The 24,273-nt window shown below is 36.7% G+C and overlaps 2 protein-coding genes across 2 annotated transcripts; one reads left to right on the top strand and one right to left on the bottom strand.

Annotated features, from left to right (window-relative positions):
* The first annotated feature begins 14 nt into the window (after window positions 1–14).
* Window positions 15–8,407, top strand: LOC127066877 (tetraspanin-2A). The gene is made up of 6 exons (XM_051001122.1): window positions 15–467; window positions 653–850; window positions 956–1,132; window positions 1,220–1,405; window positions 1,545–7,875; window positions 8,046–8,407. Exons 1-5 carry the CDS (start codon window positions 381–383, stop codon window positions 1,617–1,619), a joined length of 723 nt encoding a protein of 240 aa, XP_050857079.1. The 5' UTR covers window positions 15–380; the 3' UTR covers window positions 1,620–7,875; window positions 8,046–8,407.
* On the bottom strand, window positions 2,600–20,335 carry LOC127066854 (high mobility group protein DSP1-like). Its single transcript, XM_051001086.1, has 5 exons — window positions 17,049–20,335; window positions 10,394–10,615; window positions 4,875–5,035; window positions 4,603–4,777; window positions 2,600–4,462 (listed from the first exon to the last, which is right to left on the bottom strand). The coding sequence occupies exons 1-5, from the start codon at window positions 17,691–17,693 to the stop codon at window positions 4,346–4,348; spliced, it is 1,320 nt and encodes a 439-aa protein (XP_050857043.1). The 5' UTR covers window positions 17,694–20,335; the 3' UTR covers window positions 2,600–4,345.
* Window positions 20,336–24,273: the final 3,938 nt, after the last annotated feature.

Genomic DNA, 24,273 nt, shown 5'->3' with positions numbered 1-24,273 from the left:
TTTTAACTATATCATAATTTTATGAAATATTTACAATTTATTTTTGAATAGTATTATAATTTCTATATAAGATTTACGATTTTTTTTTACGAAATATAGATTATCAGTTTTTTGATATAATGATATATATATATCAATTTTTGTTTTTTCTCTTTACGAAGGGAGTGAATCATTTTAGATTCGTAACGCAACCTGGGCGTTTTATCTAGGACGTGCTTATCCACTTATCTTATATTTGTTAGCGATAAAGATGCCTCACGTATGTCATTGAGAAGTCATGCAAGTTTCAGTCAATTTCATCTCGTATCTCTCTCGAAAATCTTTGATTTTTCTATAATAGTGCGGTGTATCTATGAATTACTAATCAAAAATTGTACAAAATGGTGGTAAAAAATTCGACCCCTCAGCTAGAACAGCAAATACAATGTATAAAGTTTACAATATTTTGCTTGAACTCCGTAATGTGGGTAAGTACATGATAAAATACAAGATTTCTAATGTCGCGTAATAATTAAAAGGAAATATTCTCATCATCACCGGAAAAACGTTTCTGTAAATAATAGTGCATAGTAAAAATATTCTTTTTTATGACAATAAGTTGATTTTATCATATTTGAATTGTATAAATTTACTGAAATTTTTTTCTTTATAGATTTTCGGAAGCGCAATGTTCGGCTTATCTTTATGGCTAAGGTTTGAACCAGTATTTGAAGATTGGATAATGTTCTTGGACATGTATGAATTTTACATCGGTGTTTACGTATTAATTGCAACATCCGTATTCGTCATAATCGTTGCTTTCGTAGGCTGTGGCGCAGCTCTGATGGAATACGTCCTGGGTCTCTTCGTCGTAAGTTAAGATCTTACAAATCAATTATTGAACTCTATATATATATATATACTATCTTTTGTGCATTGAATTAAACTGATTTTTTTTATTTATTATTTATTTTAGCACGTGGGCCTTCAACTATTTTGTTTTATATGCGGTTTAGCAGGTGCAGCTGTTATTCTTGATTATTCAACTTACGATAGCCAAATCCAGCCTATTATACGAAGATCTATGAATAATCTTATCAGTAATTCTCAACACGATAGAGCATCTGGTATTCTTAAATTGATTCAAGAAAATGTAAGTAATTTAAGAAAAATATAAAATTTAGTCGTGAAAAAATGTGGATTATTTTAAATATGAATATGAATTTTTTGATTAACACAGGTCGGATGTTGTGGTGCTGACGGTCCAATGGATTATGTAAACATGTTAAAACCTTTGCCAACCGAATGTCGTGACACGGTTACCGGAAATGCCTTCTTTCATGGATGTGTTGAAGAAATCTCTTGGTTTTTGGAAGCAAGATCAGGATGGCTCGCTGGTTTGGCCCTCTCTTTGTGCATGTTACACGTGAGTATTGATGAAGGTTAAACCATATATCTCAAAAGATACATAAATCATATTAAAAGAATAAATTAGAAATATTTTCTCATAAAATAGCAGCGGCATTTATAATTACAATTTACACACGAATATTTCGTTGTTACAGGTAGTATTGGCGGTACTCACTTTAACGCTTATTCGTGCTATTAAAAAAGAAGAATCAGCCACATACAAACATTAATTACATTAATAATCATGAAATATCACGCGAACGTTAACTTACAATTTTTTTCTTGATAAATATATTTTATACAATCGAAATTTTTTTTTTTTTTTTTTTTTTTTTATATAGTCGAAAAACAGTCGATAGAAGATAGTGTACTTTCTATTGATGTAAGTCTCTTATATAAAATTTTGATACAGACACTGTATATGGAATTTAATGCGCGAGAAAGATGAAGAAAGAAAGTTCTGAAAGTATTCCATTTCATTGCATTTATATATCTTAGAGTAATATATCTGAAATATATTTTAATTAATACTATATAAATTATATATCTTCATAAATTGTTAACTAAAACTAATTTTGTCATGTGTTACTCTATACGAAAGTTCATTAATCGATGAAAATTTCATACATAGTACTTATATAATGCAATTGGTCCAATTATTGATAAATAAAATTATTCAGGCAAGATGCGCTTCAATATGGATCCAACATATAAGAAAAGTAAAAGGGCCGTCGTTCGTTAAACTGTCATGCATTATTTATTTCATATGTTTTTTGATTGACTGTATTATTAAGTATTATATATCTATTATTTTATGGCCAAATAATACCGTAAATGTGTATGATGCTTCAGAGTAAAAACGGTTTACTCACTGTATAATACAATATATTATATGTTTAGTAGATTTTTTAACACGGACTGTTTTTCTTTCTTTCTTTCTTTTTTTTTGTTTCGCCTATAAAGGTCTCATACGCTTATTATATTTGCATAAAATGTTAGGTATTCATTAAACGCAGTTTTAATAAATGATTTACACGTACAACGATTTACATAGACTATAATTAGGTTAAGCGTCAGTACCAAAAGCGATTTAATACGTTTTTTGCAAAGTTTATTTATCCCTAAGAGATATACAAAAGAAACATTTTTTGTTTGTTTTGTGTTTTGTTTTAATTATAATTCCTTTGTAATAACACAAGAAATTCTGTCATGATTTTCAATATTTGTTTTTATTAATTTCCATCAAATGGATACCTCTGAATCAGTACAATTCACTTTAACCAGCTATGTTAAAATTATGCACATCTGCAAATCAGTATTAAAATATTACAATTTTATATTTTACAGTTTTCATCCTCTAGCTCCCTCTAAAACAGGTTTTTGTTCATATAATCATACAATGATTCATTACATGACAATGCATGGGGGAAGATGAAGAGCTTTATGTTGAGAAAAATGATGGCTAACTGCTGAGCCAAATCAAGGTGCAAGTCAGTCTGACCATAAGAAAGCCTTTTTGTTGTATTATATTCACTTCGCATACTGATCTGGTTAACAAATTCACAAAACAAGTGACCAGATCTATTTCATCTGCGTGCCGCTTACATAGTTTGCACTAATTTCAATGATAAGGATCTGTACATACTAAGTTCTAGGAATGTTAACATTACAAGAAACCACAATAATTTATTATAATACAGCCTGCTGTACACCAGATGACTCAAGGCAGTACAAAACACGCCCTACTTTGCTTTCTTGAACAATTAAGGGAATCAAATGGTTTGGATAGGATTTAAGTATTTCCTTTATTGACATAATGAATATGAGAGGGAGGATGACGATGGTAAGGGCAGGGGGACCACTTCTACGCGTTAGGAAAAAAAAAAAATAAAAATTACAATATTTGTCTACTTAAACAACTGCCATTTACGAAGTTCCTCATCAAAATGAATAAAAAACATAAATTTTTACATATTTTTATAGTAAAACTTAATGATCGAAGTCACTATACAAAGTAAAATTAGGGCATTTTTCTATCCTGTGATCTGTGTTGTGATCTTTCTCAGCAATCGTGGTGTGTGTTGCAGCACGTCACGCAAATAAAATTTCGACTTTTTGTGCATACAACAACGAGCACCCTTTCTGTAAGTATAGGACTGTCAGAATATACTGTCCTAATTTTGATTTGTAAAAGCTGTGAACTACATATTTTCTCGATTCAAATTGCTTATAAACTACAAGGCTCAATCACGTGGCTTAGTATCCACTATTAGTGAAAACTATCACACGTTGATGTGAATGTACGATCTCGACGTTGTGTTTAAGTATACTTATTCTAATTACTTACAGCTATTCTCGACATATATAAAAATCAATTACACTCATACAAAGCAGCCCCATGCCCTACCTGAGAGAAATTTGATTTAAAGAAACGTTCTGTACAAGGATATACAATGTTAGTCTCTTATATTCTGGCAGCAAATGAACTGAACTGATAAATTTCACAAAACCATTTTTTTTCAAGTGATATATCGCATAACAACGAGGCTAGTGGATCTTTTGTTATTACTAACTAAATTAGCTTTTAACATGGTGTGGAGACAAAGTCAACAATGATTGAGCCCCTGCGCCTTCCATCTCACACAGAAAGTGGGCACCATCTTTTTCATTCCTCTATGCTATGACACTTTACATGTTGCTAATCAATATGTTAAAATACAAATGTCATTCATACAATCTCCTTTCACATAGCGCATACACACAAGTTTTAAAATAATTATTATAATCGCGTGTGTTTTCAATTATTATTGTAAATAATTGGGGACTCGTGGTTAGTTATTTGTTCTCCTAGTGGTGTAAGTACACTCACGCTAAGGTCAATGGTACGTACAGTAGGTGAGGTATGCTTTTAGGATCAAGGACACGGGGTGATAGATGACATTTTATCATGCAGCCGCTATTCATCGTCTTCCTTCCATTCTTCTTCACTGTCGCTTTTTACAGTATTTGCAGGTGGTGCTCCTACCACCACTGGTGCACCATCTTTCATTTTCTTTTTGTATGCTGTCATTTCCTGTTAAAACAATTTTTTTGCATTAGCAGCTCCTACATTACACCTCTTCCTTTCCCTCGATCGTATTTCCATTATTGTTATTTAGATTCGAACATTCTCTTGAAATTACTTTTATTCATTTTTAATTATTATCTACGTACCCTTTCGTATCGAGCTTTATCCTTCTCTGCCATAGCCTCATATTTAGATTTGGTTTCGGGATCTGCATCCGACCATTTTTTACCTAATTCCTTAGCAATATCTCCTACACCATATTCAGGATTTAACATTTTCACTTTACCGCGCTCATCATTACAGAACCAAAAGAAGGCAGATCTAGAAAGAGAGACACAACACGATATATAATCTTATGTAATCCTTAAGACTTGACTTCCATTGAATATATACATTTCAAAAGTTTTATTTTACTCACAGTGATCGTTTAGGTGCATTGTGATCCTTAATATGTTTACGTTTCTTTCCTCTGCCTTTTTCTCCTTTAGGTGGTGTATAATTTTGCATCTCTGCGTCGTATCTTTTCTTGTCTTTTTCTGCCATCTCATGAAAACGTTTCTTTTCTTTGTCTGACATGGTCTGTAAAAAAGAGGTATACAACGTTTCTAAAAAATCATACATCTCAGAAAAGAAGCTTCCAAACATATTAAATTCGATTTTAATCGATAAACACTATTGTTTTTTTTTTGTATTTTACAGATTAGCATTTCGAATGAAATTATTATAGAGGAGGAAATAAATGTTCCAAAGATAATCTATATTTTAGTATATCAATTTTCATCTTTCAAACAAATTATATCACCATTTTCTCTTTTGCGAAACCACGACATCATTTTTGATTAATATATGATAAATGATAAAATCGTTACTCCTGACATTTTGGAAATTCGTTCCCATTGTTGTTAAATCTAGCCAATCTAATTTTGCCTTCTATTATGAAATATATGCTAAATAGGAAAACTGGCCGTTTGTCAAAGTAAAAGAAGAAGAAGCGGGGGTAAAGCAGAAAGGGAGTAAACGTTCTCGGCAAAAGAAGAGTATAGGAGGGGGAAGAGAAACGGGGGAGAAAGAGTGAGCAGGAGAGGGTGAGAGAGAACGAAGGGGAGGAAGAGAGAGAAGCAGGAAAAAAGCGGAAGAGGTGGCACACGTTAGGGCTGGTCGATAGAATACCGTAGGGTACGAGCCACGGTCCAAAGGGTCTTTCGACTGGCCGAGCTCTTCTGCATTATTTAAAATAAAAAGCAGAAGAGAATATAGAATCGACTTTTTTCCTTTTTTTTTCATTCCCTTTACTAAAGAAAATAAATATGTCATTACGTAGCGTAAGAAGAACCAGGACTTAGATCTCTAATTGGTTATAAATTTTTACTAAAGTTTTTCTTTTTTTTACCGTATTTAAATATTTATCCGCATATCGCAGAAGAAATCATATAGAATTTTATTCATCAGAGTTAGTACTTTACAGCGGCCATTAAAGCGTCGGCCATTAAAACGTAGTACGTATGTATGTATATACTTCTCGTATAGGAAGAAAAAGATGGCGAACAAAAACGATTATGACTCTTCTCGGGCACTCTTCAATCTTATTACTTTCGTATATTTTCGGATGGCTGAGATAATCGAAGCTCATGAAAAATTCTTTTATTGTCACGTAGTAAATTAGAAGGAAAAATGATTATCGAAAATATTTATTGTTGTTTATAAATTATCCTATTTGATATAAATTTGTGTATCTACGGTTACTCTAAGAAAAACTTTGACTTCGTTAAGAAATAATAAAAGACAGGAAGTAATTTCAAAGCTTTCTGTGCTACGGGGCACTACCGCATGATGAGTCGAGCCTGATCACTTTTATCTGCAGAGCCAAGACGACGACGAGGGTGCGCTGACCGATGCACCAGCTGCTGCGCTGCGGGTGCAAGGCCTCGAAGGAAAAGCACAGATCGCGCAGCGCACGGTTCTGAACGCTTTTAAAATAATAATTCGATAGCACGAATATTATACTAAACGTTTAATATTTGATTTCGAAATCATCAGATAATTTCGAACTTTGAACATTTCGAGAGATTCTAATTTTTAAGAAATTCTTGGCAGATCAATGTTTTAAACACGCACATACGCGCGCGCGCATTATATATATATATATATATATATATATATATATGACATCGTATGTCTATATGTATATATCGTATGGTATTTAAATTATTTCTGTTATCACTAAGAGCGCGTAATACAATTTTTCTATCTAATCTGAATTTTGATTTGAATGAAAAGCATATATCGCACATATGCGCGCGTGCGCGCACACACACATACAGCAAGAGAAATATGTATATATATATATACATATACGTATATATATCATTCATCTCAGCGACTCATAAATTAAAGAAAAAAATGAAAAAAAAAAGAAAAAAAAACATGACATTAAACTACGTTTCTTCTTTCGTCGATAAGGATAAAAACTGATATTTTCATAAATACTAACAGCTAAGCAAAACGTGAGAAACAACGTTCCGTGGCATTGCTAGATTCGACTTGCACGTGAGTTCCGTATATAAACGTAATTCTCGTCAATGTATGTGTGTTTGACGTGTGTATCACAACTAATACTTATTCGATAATAGCTTGATAAAATTACTTAGCGAAAGATAATTTGATGATTCAAAAGATGAAATTTTGTGTCTAGTATTTATTAATTTATATATCTACATCAAAAGATATGAATGATATGTATACAGGTCGTACCAAAAAGTTCCTAGATAATTTTAAAAATCAATTATACATTTTCGAGACTTCGTAGAGTAATTTTTTCTTCAAACTGTAAACTGCAAATTTAGCTTCTAAAACTACAAACCTAATTACAAGTATAAGAAATTTCGAAAAAGAATAACTGATTTTTAAAATCATTTAGAAACTTTCGGCCCATCTAAAGAGACTTTTGACCCATCTTGTAGTATCGTTAATTACAAGAGGATAAAGTGTATAAGAATCTTAATGGCGAAGAATTTGTAATTCAATAATTATTATCTCCGGATAGAACTAACTAAATATTTACAAGTTTTTTTTTTTTTAATTTTAAAAATATTTTAATCGGATGAATGAACGTCTCTTTCTGTCGATAATTAATGGGGAACTCTGTACCCATCGATAAAATCTCTGATGAACGTTTAAAGAAAGATAGCAACCCATAAGCGAGTCACGAACGAATCAACGACGAATATACGATTGATGATCCGATTTAAAAATCGTTTGGATTCTCCAACTTCTCAGGCACGCGCTCGAGTGTATCGATTTTCGAAGCGCAACCCTTATCCGATAAAAATATCTCCTCATCGTTGATAGCACCAAAAGAGGGATAGAAAGAGAAAGAGAGAAAAATAGAGAAAAGCCAATCGGAAGGAAATCCAATACAAGTTTGTATCGATGTTAAAAATACTACAGATTAATGAATTTTCTTGATATATATATATATATATATATATATATATATATATATCATTCATTTATCCAAGATAAAAATATTTTCCGTCTTTTTAACCATTGTAACATATAACACAGCTATTATCTTGAAAATACTTTGTAGAGGGATAAAAAAACAAAGGAAAGAAAAAAATAAAGAGAAAACAAGATGAAAGAAGAGAGGAAGGAAGAGATAAGCTGAAATTCGTAGTATTCTATGTAAAGGACTAAATTGCAGGTGAATTATCAGAAATTCTCATCTCGATTACAAGACTTCTTTAAACTTCGCGTTAAGTAGAGCGAGACCTGTTGAATATACTCGATACCTATTCAATCCTATGCGAAAGTTTCTGATTGCAAGAAGAAGAAGAAAGAGATGAAAAAAGAAGAAGAAAAGGTATTTGAATATCCGACGACCGGACATCACGCCTGCAAATTGAAAAAATGTTTTATAAAGATTAATAAAAGTTATTGAAAAAATATCAATGCCGTGTATGGTACAAACAAGAGTAGTAGTAGTGTCCTTTATCCGAAGTTAATCATTATAATGAAGCATTAGTTCTATTCAGAGTTATTCTCACGAAAGGCACGTAATCGATAATACGTATAACAGTCCACCCACGTGAGTGCTAACTCACAAAATATAAAAAGGTGTGAAACATAAAAAATTTATTATGTTTCATGCATATAAAATATTACGTATATAAAATATTTATATACATGATAAGTCAAAAGTTTCTAGGATATTTTAAAAGTCAATTACTCTTTTTCGAGACTTTTTAGGTTGATTCTTTTTCTCACGTTGTAATAAAGTTCTTAGACTTACAGTTTTACAATCTGGGGGAAAAAAAACCTAGAAAGTCCCGAAAAAGAGTAATTGATTTTTAAAATCATCTACGAACTTCTGGCTCATCCAGGCCACTCTTTATATATATATATATATTTATAGAATTTATATATATTCCAGTTGCGAATACGAATTTTCGATATTGTCATTCAACGAGCGCACAGCACATTCCATAGAATCGACATCTTCATATATTCAATTGAAAATGAAATGAGACAGTAACCGCCAATCTATCCACTATGAATATATTTCATGGTTCCCAATTTGGAGAATCAAGTAAACAGTAATAACTAGCCGAGCAATAAGAATTCTCAGGAACATTAACGGTCGTTACCGTAATAGAGGCATGAAGAAGGAACCGACATGAAAAATTGGCGAAGAAAGGGTGTGGTGTGTGTCCTGCATATTGTGCGTCGGCCATGCCAACAGCAATTTCTTCGAAATGAGCAAAAACTTATTCATTATGGTAACTTTGTGAAAATTTAAACGAAAGACCGTTTCGAACATTTATCATCGTTATCTTTTCCCAATTTTTTCGTTTGTAAATTAATGATATATATATATATATATATATATATATATATATATATATATAGTTCCTAGGTAATATTAAAAATCGGTTACTTTTTTCAAGACTTTTTCGGTTATTCCTTTCATCGAATCGTAAAACTACAAGCCTAACCAGAAGCCTAAAAGGTTTCGGAAAAGAATAATTGATTTCGGAAAAGGGACTTCTGTTTCACCCGTTCTCTCTCTCTCTCTCTCTCTCTCTCTCTCTCTCTCTCTCTCTCCCTCTCTCTCTCTCTCTCTCTCTCTCTCTCTCTGTGAGTGTTTGTGCTTGCACACACACATATGAAAAGAAAAGAAGAAAATCTGTGAAAAAGAGTGCAGGAAGGAAGATTTCATATAAGATTTCTCTGTAACTAAAGAAAGAAATTTTAAAATACAGATTGTATGCACTCGCAGGAATTCGAGACAACAATGAGAGAGAGAGAGAGAGAGAGAGAGAGAGAGAGAGAGAGAGAGAGAGAGAGAGAGAGGAGAGAGAGAGAGAGAGAGAGAGAGAGAGAGAAAGAAAAAAAGATATCGAAGTTCATGTTTCGAAAAAGTTTCATAGGATTTACGATATATATACATACATGAAGAATACCACACACAAACAGTACGTTTGCAAAACTCTTTACTCTCTACGTTGTTTAATTCAATATCTCTCTTGTGGGGTATTTTAAACATGCTAAAAGTTGAACTTCTCTCATTCCGGCTATAATGCTCAATGCTATCTCGGAGCTGAGAACAAGAATTCCAGAGTAACATTCCTCCACGGTCGAGATCCCATATTTATATCTATTTAAAACTGGTTTCTTGCTGAATAGCGTTGGGCAAGACCAGAAAACGTAGCAATTCTCCCGGATGATAATATGCAAAGAAAAATTACGTGAATTTTTTCTAAATTCAAACAAAAAAAGAAAAAGGGAATGCGGGGTGTGGAGGGCGACCGACATTTCGTAGGGTAGAGAGCAAAGAGAAGCAAAGACGTTTTAAGATAAAAAGTAATATTTCTAAATTTTTTTCGGTTAGTTTCGTTCGTCTTAAAAACGGAGTAATAACAAATTGATAAGCCTTACCTTCCACCTCGTCGCGCATTTCTTTGAAAATTCACGGAATATAATTTTTTCCTCGGGGTGCTTCTTCTTGTGTTCCTGTCGACATGTCTGAACGAAGAACGCGTATGCGGTCATTCGTCCCCTCGGCTTAGAGTCCTTTCCTCTAGGCATGTTGTCTCGTTGCAGACCTTGAGCGTTATTTTGTTGCAAATTATTCTGCTGCGGTAACTGTTGTATTTGATGCTGCAACATCAAATTAATAATAAAATAAATTATTATTACATTGATACGCTCTTCTTTCGTATTTCTATTTTTACTTTTTTCTATTTTTTTTTTTATTCTTTTTATTTTTTTTTTGTTCTCTTTTTAATTTTTTCTGATTATTTTATTTTTATTTTTTTTATTTTTTTTTATTATACTACGTAATAAGTATATAAGATAGACAAAAAACGTTACGTAACGTTACGATAAAAAAAAAATGAATAAATAAATAAATGAAAAATGGAAAAAAAATAAAAAAATTTTTTAAAAATTGAAAAAAGATAAAAAAAATAAAAAAAATAAAATAAAAGATAAATAAATAAAAAATTGTACTTATAACAAATTTCTTTTCTAATTTTGTAATAAAGCCAATCGAAGAAAAAAAAGTACGTTCCCAACGTTAAACGATATAATCCATTATATATATATAACACACACACACACACATTACAGTATGTTTAAATGTAATATCAACCAAGATTACTTCACGTTGCTTATATGTACTGTGTTATCTTAGCTAATCGCTACATATGCATATAGATATGTTTACAATGTGCAATACAAAAACATGAAACCGTTTTATCGAACGAGTTTAACTTTACTTGCCGAAGCGAGAAAGATACATCGTTGTATTTTGTACGTAGTAAAATAAATAATAAAAAAGAAAAAGGAATAAGGCCAAATTAAAAAAAGTTGAGAAGAAAAATATAAGAATGAGAGAAACTGTAGCAAAGAGAAAAATTATAGCAGATTTCAATCTTTTATAAAATGAAAGAAAAAAAAAGTAGTAACTACACAAATAGGAGAATATATTGCCAAAATCGAAAAAAATCATTGGAACACGTTTCTTCGAGTATGAAACTGACATGATTTATCGTCTTCTTGGCATTCCACGAACGTTTCAATGAAAATGGAAGAAATAAGAGAAACGTATGCGTATCTTCTCGTAGGGATGCTCTTTTCCCAACAAAGTAAATCTCGTCGGAATTTGTTTTCATTCCGTGTTACGGCCGGTAGAGATGATAACAAGCTTTCAAACTTTTCCCTAGTTCATAGTAGATATATATATATATATATATATATATATATATATACACATATACATATACATATACATACACAACATACATACATACATACGTACATACATATGTATATACATAAATATATACGTACCTACATATACACACCACACACGCACGCACGCACACACAACGAAAAATATATATAGGTAATAGACATATACATATGCGTTTTCCATCGTGAGAAACTAAAATGTTTTAGATGAAAATACATGTGTCGGGTGATAATTTACTACAGAGTTTTCCACCATCGTGATAATAAATACATATGGGGATATATATATATATATATATTCGTCTGGAAAGTAAATGAAAAAAAATCCCCCCTGGAAATATCGGGTCGTATTTTTCCTTTTGTCTATTGAATCTTTCCAAAATAAAAAAAATAAATGAAACAAGTAAAATAAAATTAAATAAATTAAGAGAAAAAATGGGCATTTCTTTGAGTTTCTTTTTTTTCCTGGAAAAAAAAAATAAAGAAGAATAAAATAAGATCAAATATTAAATATTAATATTAATATTAAAATAAAATATTACATAAATACGAAATGAAAGATTTTTTCAAAGAGCCTCATCCTTCCTCATAAAATATATAAAATATTAATAATAAAAAAAAAAAAAAAAAAACGAACCAACTTCATTTAATAAATTTAGTTGAGGGAGAAGCCTAACGAAAATTTTCAAGCAGGCTAGTAGTGGATGGTGTTAGCCAGCACCAAGAGCAGGTGCGGTCTAGTCCGATCGATGATGCAATCGGGAGGTGCGATGGAAGAGCGCTACGTGCTGCCCAAAAACCGTCTTTTAAAAAGGCGCGCGCATGAAAAAGAAGCAAGAAAAAAAAAATAAATTACTTTTCTCTCTCTACCTTTCTCTTCCTTCCTTCCTTCTACCATCTTTTTCTTTTTCCTTTTCCTCTTTTTTTCCTCTTTAACGCGCACAACGATAGTCATATTTTAATATCGACGACGTCATGCACGGGGACCCGTCGTATACAAACTACAATATTTATGACCGATAAAAAGCTCTCTGTAATATCTTCGGTATCGAACATCAAGATAGATGTAAATCCTAATTCAAATTTCTCTGCTACTTCTTATGAACTTCTAATGCGTTACAAACGATTGACGATAGAAACGATTGAAATTACGTAAAGAACATTTTTTCCATTATCTTTATTAATGTTATCAAATATTTCAATAAATTTTATATAATCTTGCTTATAGAATCGCAATATATAGGATAGATAGCAATATAGAGATTTTAAAAATCAAATAGTTTTCTTCGAGAAATTAGTTTTTTTAAGCTGATTTTTTTTTTTTTAAATTGTAAAACTATAACCCTGACTTGTTGAACTGCAAATCTAATTAAAAGTTTAATAAGTCCCGAAAAAAGCAATTGTTTTTAAAAATCATCTAAAAACTTTTGTTCCTCCCTGTATCTATGTAAACTTCAGATGCAATAAGGGAAAAAAAATAGAAAGAAAAAAAAAGAAAAAAAGATCGATCGAAGAGAAAATTCGTTATCTTTATTATTGATCACGTTTCGAAGAAATTCGAATGCGCTGTCTTGCAATAGTACTTTACCGAAAGTCTATTTATGATTAATAGTGCTTCGAGCTAGTAGAAACCATTTGTTTCATGATTATCCTGTAAAGGTTACCTAAATATAAGATACTGTATTATCGTCATTGAGAGAACTTTAGTTTCTGAGAAATTAATAAATTTTCGAATAATGAGCTCGAGACTTTTCTTTTCTTTTTGTTTGTTTGTATATGTACACATATTTCGTACAAAGAGAAGGTCGTGAAAAGATAAATATACAATAAGTTGTAATTATATCGAGATATGTATATACGATATGTATAGACATTTTGTCGCATATCTCGAACTTCGTTGATCTAAATTTACGTCTTCATCTGATGACTGTAAACAATCGCTTAGATTGAGACGGCCTCGTTTGCCGCTAAATACGAGGCGTGAATAGGTTCCATTGTTACAAGTGTATACAATTCTCACATTTGATGTTTATCGTATATGACATTCCGTTGATGTTGTGATTAGTAGTATCAATTGTTAAAATGCTCGCTAAGAAAAAAAATATATATATATTTTTTCTAGGTAAAATCTCAAGAGAATAAATAATTATTCACAGAAAAAAGTATAACTGAGAAAAGTTATACGCATATGACATTTTCTTTAGAAATATTTTTATCATTTTCATTAATATTTTAATCATTAGATTCTAAGACACGATTTTGAAGAAATAATTTCTTTCTATTTCTAATGATCTGAAAGGGTTTAACTTTCAAGCTATATATAAACGTATTGATATTGTCGTTTAAACGTATTTAATAAATAACAACAACGAGAAATATTCTAGACGTAACGACAAAAAAATAAAATTCTACAAAATACTACCTACTACCGCCATATCACCCCACCAGTGTAAGATACATTAAATGTAAAATGAAATATGAACGATCGAATAACGATCGATAATATAATAACAAAAATACAGAGACATGGAACGATATATCGTAAGAAAAAGGAAAAGAAAACTTTGATCAGATATCCGAAACTCTTTCGCGTGACACGTCAAGGAGAATTGCTTGAATTTATAGAAATTCTTTATATATCTTCGACTGTTTCAATCTAAATGGAAGTTTATACAGATACAAGTATAACGTACGTACGTAATACAGAATAATAAGTAATTTTCTTCTTAACACGATACGTTTAATAAATTCGTCGTATCTTACGGATTTTCCTTATGATTATAACCCAGGAAAGAGTATAGGAAGAATAACTAGTCTTCGATCGAGCAAAGTACCGTTATGAAAAGAGACTGAAAGACCAATGTTTCAACGTGGAATATGTCTTACCATATGTTATTTCACGGAAGAATGAAAAAAAATTTATAATAATAATAATAATAATAGTAATAATAACAATAATTCCAAAAATTCTTGGATACCTTCCACCCCATTTAATAATTAATTCGTAATTATATATTTCACGCAATTGCAAAATATACATAAATGTAGAAATCATCTGGAAATGCTATAAAAACATTTCAAAGTTTTATAAACTTTCTTCTTCTGAAGTTACAAAAACACTACAGAAAAGAATTTACGGGTTACACAATTGGGAATATCAAGCACATTTAAATTAGTCTTTTGTTAAGTAGAATTTTCTTTGACGAAAAATCGTTCTTTTTTATCCTGCACAATGCGTGGTAATTAGTAATCTCTTCGTATTCGAATAAAAGGATAACTTTCATGAGAATTTATTTATTCCTAACAATCTAACAAATTCCTACCCAAACTTTTATCGCCTTTCTCTTGATTGTACACACTGTGTACTTTTTTCGAAAACCCTGCATTGCTACCTATTGTAAATGAAAACTATACAAAAATTTTTCGATTAATGGGCAATTTTCCCTCGGAAGAAAAAAAAAGAAAACTTTTATGTACCTTCATCAATAAGAGAAAGAAAGCATTCTACGTTGTGTTACGGTGAAATTAAAGATAGAAGTTTTCTCCGTAAATACGTAACTTTGGAAAAATTTTGTTTAAAACAAAAGCGAGGTTATAATTTGTAAAACTTCCATTGTTATATCATCGGACTCTGACGATGAAACTAGAAAGAAAAAGAAATATAAATCTCGTTTAAATTACGGATTTGCCTTAACATGTATTATTATACAAAGCCGGCGATAGACGCGTTCAGAATTAATGAGTAAATCTCCGTATTAAAAGAAAAGTGAAAATATGGAAGTTAATTTTGGAATATAGCACGCGCAAACGCAGCCACGTTTCTACGATCTGTGTTAAATCTTCATCGTCAAGAAAAAAGTCTATCTGCAATCACAGTATTCCACTGAAAAAGTATTTGGAAATATATATATATATATGAATATATATATATATGCACACCCGACAATCGCAAAGCGCAAGCTTTAAGGCGCAATACAATATGTGAGAATCACCGACTCGAAAGCTTCCCAGGCGCTTAATTATAGTAGAAAAACGCGTCACCGTTCGACAAACTAACACAAAGGCCATTCGTAGTAACCATATAATCGAAAATCGATTATTCGAGTACGCGGGTCACTCTTTCCAATCTCATTTTCTATTTTCACAGGGTAAAATAACCTAAGAAAAGAAACTGAAAGGAAAAACAAAAAAAAAAGATTGAAATAAAATATGACACACATTAAGAAACGAGATACTTAAAAAATTTGAAAACCTCAAAAAAAAAGAATCGAATAAATGTTATCAATAATATTCTAACAACCATGAAATACCACCCTGTTTAAAAGCTTAACGAACGTTATTGCTGGTAATAGTGGAGGTGGTTACCAAGCCTCTTCTCACAAGCAACTCTCTCGAGAGCGCCATAGCGCCTAAACAAACCAGTTTTCCAACGGCGACAGTAACTACCGAGAGCCTCCCTCACGGTCCTTTTTACGATCGGAATCTCGCGCGTCTTCTTGAACAGGCGTTAAAAAAAAAAAAGAAAGAAAAAGAAAAGAAGGAGAAAGAAAAATGAAAGAAGGAAAAAAAAGAAGAAACACTAAGAAACAGAAAAAATTGAAAATGATTTCTTCAATGTGGAGAAACAATCGTAAGAAGAGACACGAGAACGACGATAATGAACAATCGAATGAACGAACGAACTAACGAAAAAAAGAAAAGAAACGTATGGGAAACGATAGAGGGTTCGAGCATGATAGGTAATAACAACGGCGTCAGGAGACCCAGAAAGAGAGAGAAGCTTCGTTCGTAAAGTTACGAAGCGCGCGATCGATCGGACAAGCGAGCTACTAACGAACGACGAGCGAGCGAGCGAGCGAGCGAGCGACGAACAAACGAACGAACGAACGAACGAACGAACAAACGAACGGACGAACGAGCGAGCGAGCGTGCGAGCTTCATGCGTAATTCGCTACGACGATCGATCTACGCGCGAAGCCAGCTACGCGAGAAGCCTCCCTTACTTTTCGTTTTTTTATCGCGAAAATATGACGGTGAACGGGGCAGAAACATGGAAGTTAGGAAGGAAGGAAGGAAGGAAGGAAGGAAGGAAGAAGGAAGAAAGGAAGGAAGGGAGGAAGGGAGGGAGGGAGGAAGGAAGGAAGGAAGGAAAGAGAAAAACGAAAAGATGGAAGCAAGAGAGGCGGATGGAAGAGAAGTTGGGTAGATACAGGGTGAAAGAGCGTTGGGCGGGGTGGGGGTGGGAAGAGAAAGAGCGTGCGTGAGACGACGATGTAGAGTCGATCGTTGTCGAAGAAGAAGAAGAAGAAGAAGAAGACGACGCGATCGTCGAACATACCGGCGACATGACGGGGGGCGTAGATGTTTGCGTAGTAATCGGCGATAGATGTTGCTGTTGTTGCTGCTGCGACTGCAACTGTTGATGAAGGTTGTTCTGAGCGGCCGCGTCCATAACACCGCCTGGATACCACCACTGTACGCCGGGCGGTGGCGCGGACGGAGTGCCGGGTACGCCACCGCCGCCCGATCCGGGAGCGTTGCCGAGTCTGAAGTCGTAGCCACCCCTCATGCAGGAGCCAACAGGCGTCGACGTCGAGACTGGGCTCGATTGCGTACCGGTCGTTGCCGGATTCTGAAAGCTGGATGCCATTTTATAGGAGAAGAGCTGCTGCGTCCCCGCAGCGGTACTTCTGACAATATCCTGCTGTTGTTGGTGCTGTTGCTGCTGATGGTGCTGCTGCTGTTGTTGTTGCTGCGCCTGCTGCTGCTGCTGCTGATTGAGCTGCTGCTGCTGATTCATCAGATGCTGATGGAGGTTTTGTTGTTGCTGCTGTGCTTGCTGCTGTTGTTGCTGTTGTTGCTGTTCGGCAGCAGAGACGGCGTTCATGCCGGAAGGCCACCAAGCGGCACCGCCGGACGCATCCTCGCGGTTTCCAGGGTTGGCCGTAGCCCAGCCACCGGCTACGCGGTGGTGTTCCGACATTTCGTACGCGCGTACACGTACGCGGCTCCTACGTTAACGTCCTCCTCCTCCACCTCCACCTCCACCTCCTCCCCCTCCTCCTTCACTCCTCCTCCACCACTACCTCCACCTTCTCCTCTTCGTACCTTCGTCGTTTATCCAGCAGCAACAGCAACGACGACTACGACGACGAATACGATGGCTACGACAACGACAACGGCAACGAGGGAGAGAGAGAAAGGAAGATACGGGTACAACCGGCAGCAGCGGCAGCGGTGGCGACGGCGGCGGCGACGGCGAGAGGTTACTCACGACGCGCACACACACGCACACGCGTGCGCGCGAGCGAGACCGGGCACGCTCGCGCTCTCTCGCGAGAGAAGGTACCTCGTCCACGCGCGCACCCTCACATCCGTACGGTACTACTAGCCGGCTCTTCGTTCTCTTCGTCCTCGTCGTCGTCGTTGTCCTCTTTCTCCACCTTCTCTTCGGCTTCGGCTTCGGCGTCGACGTCGTGGACGCGCGTTTTCGTGATCCGCGACGCGCGTCTTTCTGTCTCTTTCTCGCACTCTCTCTTGATTCTTCTTCTTTTCAGTTTCTTCCTCTCTCTCACTTTTCTTCTTTATGCATTACGTGTGTATATATATATGTATATATCTTCGTCTCCTTCCGTGGTTGTATCACAGACGTAGGTACGCTATACATGCGTCTCTTTCTCTCTCTTAACGTCTTGTTCACTCCCTTCGTGGTTCTTCCTTCTCTCTCTTTTATCGTCCACCTGGCGCACACAGTACACGATATACAATATCACCAGGTATATAAAAGCCCTATCGGTATAAACGCGGGCGTTTGGGCGCGCGCGCGCTCGACGCTTCGAAGCGCTTTACTACGCACGGAGCAAAGCCTTCGTGGCACGCGCGTTACACTTGGAATACGTTCTCTCTACTCGACGCTACGCTCGACCGTTCGTCGTCGTTCGTTGGCTGCAGCTCCGTGGTGGGTTAGGTACGGCGGTGGCGGTGGTGGCGGCAGCACGACGGCAAGGATGGGTGCAAGCAACCGTGCGGGACGGCAGGGGAACTAACTGAGGGGAGAAGGGGCACGACGGCCGGCCGGCGAACCGGGGAAGGCTCGCTATCTCTCTCTCTCTTCTCTCCTTCACTCGTTATAGCTCTTTCTTTTTTCCTCCAGTCCCCCCCACCACCGTGTACGGTGGTACGACACCCGTGTGCCTCTCGCCTTGCCCGTCGTCGATCGGTCTTTCTCGGCTTTTCTCGTTCCTTCTCTTCTAGCCCGAATCTGCCTCAACGTCGCTGCTCAACGACGACGACGACGGCTGCGACAACGATGACGACGACGAGAACGAGACGAGACGAGGCGACGACGGCGGCGACGGCGACGACACGACGACGACGACGACGACGACGACGACGACGACGACGATCGTCGTAGCGTCTCCTCTCTTTCTCTTTTCCTTTGAACGCGAACTAAGCGCGTTCGTTAATTTTTCTAATCGCCTCCACCGACGACACTCCTATTACCGCATCTAAGCTCTCTACGTCCGGACTCCATTGTTCTATCGGCTTTCGAACATACTTTGCTTCGTTGTTCTTTCTTTGTTTCTTTAACCTCTCCCCTCTCCCTCTTTTTCTTTTTTCCGACTCGCACGATTGCGCTTTCTCTTTCCCTCTCCCAACGAATGGAATAATCCTTCGATCTTTCTCTCACGCGCCTACGCGCAGTAGCAACAACGACAACGACACCGTTAACAACGAAAACGACGAGGACGACGACGACGAGGACGACGAGGACAACGACGACGACGACGACGACGACGACGACGACGACGAAGCACGACGACGCCGTGCGTAAAAGCGCGCGCGACGTTCGACCGCGACGCGAGTCGCGATACCGATGGCGGCCACTGAGCAGCCGTAAATGCTCCTCGTGGAACACGCTAATGGTCGTCCGCTCGCATGGAGAAGAGCGTGACTCTGGAGAGAGAGATCTTTTGGATTGCTTCTATCGTCGCATTAAGCTCGCGCGTTCGATTTCGCACACAGAGACGCGGAAGAGAACAACCTGACGAGGTCCGGCCCGGTCGAACGTTCGCTCGTTTCGTCTCTCTCTCTCTCTCTCTCTCTCTCTTTCTCTCTCCTTTTCTCCCTTCTACTCCTTCCACTTCGCCGTGCGCGTCGATCCGTCTCTTTCTCTCTCTTTCGCTTTCACACGAGGTTAGCCTTCTTTCTAGCGGGCAGCGTTGAACTTGCGCGACGTTGCCAAGCCATGCTTTCACCCGCTCCCTCACAAAGGAGGGCCACGACGCTTCGACCAATCGGGACGCTTCATTTGCCCGGTGGGGATGGCGGGAGACTACCGGCATCGACGCCGAGTCAACGTCGCCTTCTCTCTTTCGTTCGTTCCTTCGTGAAGAATACGAGAGTTATGGCTCGTAGATCCCCCCTTCTACCCAACGTAGAGGGGCGGATGACTGCCTTCTCTACCCTTGAAACTCGAGGTCAACTTTTAGGCGGAGAAAAGAGTACGAACGAGTGAGCGAGCGAGAAAGAGAAAGAGTGAAAGAGATAGGAAAAAGAGAAAGAAAGAGAAGAGACGAAAAGAGAAGAGGAGAACGAATAAAAGAGAACGAGAGACGACAGCCGGCTACTGAGTTGTCGCCACGCTCTTTCTTCTTCTCTAGCTACCTTTTTTGCCCTTCTTAGTTTCGTTACACCGCTACGGTCACTGGAATTTGCCCCACATCGACGCTTCCTGCTTTTCGCGCACCCTTTTTCTCTCATTCTTCTGTACTCGACGAGTGTTGTCCGCCTTACCGACCGACGAACCTTAAAGGTCGATTTACACGCTTCCGGGCTACGTTGGGCCCGTCTTCCGCATGATCGTTCGTTTTTATGCCGCCGAACGGAAAGATATTCTCCTCTCCAAATTTTACATGCGATCGAGTAAAAGCTCGTCGAAGAGAACGATATAACTTCTTCTTAAAATCATGTTTATTCGATCACTTTTTCAAAACGCAATTTTTAAGAAGATTTTAATTCGTTTCTCGACGACGAGGTCCTTGCCTTCGAATTCTCCGGGATAACGAACGTTAGGAAACGGATAGAGAATCGCATAATATTTCTCTTTCGTTTTCGAGTGCTATTCGACGAAACGATCTTAATTCTCCCAGAAAATTTCAAAAGAATGATTTACGAGCGAACGATAATTTTGGAATAATATATTAAACGTTCTCGAAAGCTTTGTCATAAAACATATGACAAAGAAATCGTTATTGGTTCAGCCTTACTTTTAAGAGGACTAAAATTTAAAGAATACTTAACATTTTTACGTTGTTGTTCCAAGATAACGCACGATAAAAAATAATTGGATTTAAAGTTTGTGGGAATTTCTGTTTCGTGCTTGGGTTACGTTACTCGTGTGAAAAGGCCTCATGACCGGTTCGGCCCATTGCAAAGGATAAATTCTAATCGGTACGGATTGCTACGTGCTAAACGTTTTTCATCTAGAAATGGTGCGTTGTTCCTACGTAGATATATCTGCCTTAAAACTGTATACTATACCAACAAAGAAGAAGAGAATAGGAGAAATAAAATCTTAAGAGATTCTTAGAAAATATTTGCAAGTAGAACTTGCAATTAGAAGAATTTAAATAAAGAACAATTAAAGTAGCTCTAAAATATATCCTAGGGGAATTAGAAGCAGTAATTAGAAAGTCGTATGTGACATTAATTGTGCTGTTTCATTTGGTTCTTGCAAAGCGTGTGTATACGTGTTTCAAATGAAATATGTTAAAATGGCATTAAAGTCGTGAATTACGACAACTTTTCGACTAGAGAGAACCAGATGGTCTATGAAATGGAATAAATTAAGCAGCAACGCCTTGCGATTTTAAATTTCATTCACCCCTGCGCCCAGGATGGCAGCGCGAATATCGTGCAAAACTGCCAAGTAATCGCGAACCTTCCAATATAGAAAAAACCTGTTCGGCGAAATAAAATTTTCATCTCGATCCGGCTTCTTCATCAATTGTACACTTTAAGTACTCCTTTAATACACACATATTTCGGATTGGAAGGCATATGAGTGAAGTTATACGAAGATGAAAACGTATTTTTCGTTTTGCCTATTTCAATATTCTTTTTTTGTTTTTTCTTTGCTTTGATTTTTTGTTTTTCATATATTTTTTTTTTTATTTCCGTGACGGTAATGCATTCCAACTTTCTATCGTGTTCCAACGTTTTATAATGTTTGTAGCCAATGTTCATCTATACTTTCGAAGCATCGACGTATTGTACCGCGTATTTGCCTCTAGGCTCTTACTTTTACTCCCGACTTCTACCTTCCATGGCGCCCGCGATTTTATCGTGGCCTCGAAAGGCGAATATTAATTTCACCGCGAAGAAATTCACGGGAGAACGGGTGCCGCTTCGGCGAACATCCCTCTGAATATTCGAAATCGCGAGGCGGGAGACAGAGAGACAGAGATAGAGAAAAAGAGAGAGAGAGAAAGAAATGTGTTTATGTACGTGAACGATGGAAGGAAGAAAAATGAAAATATACACACACACACACACAATATATATATATATATATATATATATATATATATATATATATATATATATTGGGTAGGACCTCGTATTCGTACAACTTCCTTTTACCACCCAACCCTCGGACACGAGGTGGGTGAGTTGGAGGTGACGCGACGAATCGGAGAGAGAAAGAGAGAAAGAAATAGGGAGGAACGAGGAGGAGAGAAAGAACGAGGAGAAAGAGAGAAAGAGAAGAGAACCGGGTCCGGGTCAATAAGACGAATGAGGGAGAGAGATGGCGAGAGAGAGAGAGAGAGAGAGAGAAAGCGCGAGAGAGAGAGAGAGAGAGGTACGTTCGAGCCGCGCATTCCCAGGGCCAAGCATTGGCAACCTAACGAACGAACGAACGAACGAACGAACGAACGAACGAACGAACCACGAACGAACGCACGGTCGAGAAGGGGCCGGCAGAGCGAACGAGAAACGAAGGAACGTTCGGGAGGGGTACGGATGGAGGGGCAGGGACTAAACGTGCGTGTGAGGACAGTAGATATAGAGAATGTTTCTATGTACGCGTACGTGTGTTTTGCATGAATGTATACGTATGTATACGTATATTCATATATACACGATGTGATATATGTGTAGGGAAAGAAAGAGAAAGAGAGAGAAAGAGAGAGAGAGAGAGAGAATGCGGCGGGGAAGAAGAAATGAGAAGAAAACGGAACGAGGGGAGAAGGGCTCGCTAGCACGGAGCTGGGTTTCATGTTCCTGACTCTCGCTGGTACTGCCACCACTATCAGCATATCCACTACCATTGCCACTACTACCACCACCCGTCCGCACCACCACCTCCGTCATCGCCGCCGCCGCTACCACCTCCTCCTCTATTACCACCACCACCACCACCATCACCACCACCTCCACCACCACCTCCACCACTACCTCCACCACCACCACCGCCGACGCCGCCGACGCCGCCGAGCCGCGTCGTTCGTTCAAGCGAATCGAGGCGATCTTGAACGAAGCGAACCGATCTCGGTCGAATATCCACGATCCCGAAAATACGACGAATCGGACAAAAATCAACCCTTTCGTCGACACTGAATTTTCCACGCGACTCGAGAATCCAGTTTTAAAAATCTAATTCCCGCATTCAACTCAACGTTTGAAGACGATTGAAATCCAAAATCGAAACTTCGACTCGATTTAATTTGAAATGTAAAACGACTAAAGGACTTCATGCATTATTTCTCCTATCGAAACGAGTGTTTTCAATGCAAAGCGATAAGTCATTGCGTATGTGGGTGTGCTCTAACGAATATGTAGCAATTACCATATATTAACATTGTTAATTCATACTAAATATGTAAAAGTAGAATGAGGAGACATCGGGATTTCCCCTATTGTATTTTACACTTCGAAGCTAAGAAAATGTGATACGTAAACTTAGTAATATATTAAATATTTACACGTAAATATTTTTTGACTTGCCTGATGTCGCACAAGATATAAATCGTCTATTTAAAAAATATCTTCGAATAATCGAATGTTTTTCAATATTTATTTTCTTTCTAGTCGATAGATTAATAGAATAGGTCCAATAAAGCAGAACTGTTCTAACGGTAATCCCTGTTAAATGGTGTCACACACGGACAATAACTTTGTCTTTCATAATCATCCTATCGTTTTAATTTCATTTAGAGGAAATCGTAATAACGATTCAAAGTAATAATAAATAATGCATCTTGTATTATATTTATCTAATATCGTGCTTCGTATGCTTTTCGAAAATTAAATGTAATATCATTGTTTTATTCGTATGTGTACGTTCATCGAATATGTTCGTGAAGTTACTTTTCTCATAATATTGTTAATGTATTTTGTTGAAAGAAACGAAGAAGAATCTTTGAAAGAAATTCTTCCTTATATATTTTACTTTTGCTTTTCTATTATTTCCTGAATTTGATGAATATACATATCTGGAATTTCAAGTAATAATTGCAATTTAAAAAAAATCTTTTGTCTAGCAAATTTTCTCTCTGGTA

Source organism: Vespula vulgaris, chromosome 1, assembly GCF_905475345.1.
Source record: "Vespula vulgaris chromosome 1, iyVesVulg1.1, whole genome shotgun sequence".
Classification (NCBI taxonomy): domain Eukaryota; kingdom Metazoa; phylum Arthropoda; class Insecta; order Hymenoptera; family Vespidae; genus Vespula; species Vespula vulgaris.
The sequence above is the reverse complement of the archived record's forward strand: the minus strand, read 5'-3'. Positions and strand labels throughout refer to the sequence as shown.

What these genes read in the sequence shown, in the direction of transcription:
- LOC127066877 (XM_051001122.1), top strand. Translation starts at nt 381, where the DNA reads ATGGTGGTAAAAAATTCGACCCCTCAGCTAGAACAGCAAATACAATGT. An exon ending in ACGTCCTGGGTCTCTTCGTC is followed by an intron (nt 851 to 955) that starts GTAAGTTAAGAT and finishes TATTTATTTTAG; the next exon opens with CACGTGGGCCTTCAACTATT. An exon ending in TTAAATTGATTCAAGAAAAT is followed by an intron (nt 1,133 to 1,219) that starts GTAAGTAATTTA and finishes TGATTAACACAG; the next exon opens with GTCGGATGTTGTGGTGCTGA.
- LOC127066854 (XM_051001086.1), bottom strand. Translation starts at nt 17,693, where the DNA reads ATGTCGGAACACCACCGCGTAGCCGGTGGCTGGGCTACGGCCAACCCT. An exon ending in AATGCGCGACGAGGTGGAAG is followed by an intron (nt 5,036 to 10,393) that starts GTAAGGCTTATC and finishes TCTTTTTTACAG; the next exon opens with ACCATGTCAGACAAAGAAAA. An exon ending in ATAAAGCTCGATACGAAAGG is followed by an intron (nt 4,463 to 4,602) that starts GTACGTAGATAA and finishes TTGTTTTAACAG; the next exon opens with GAAATGACAGCATACAAAAA.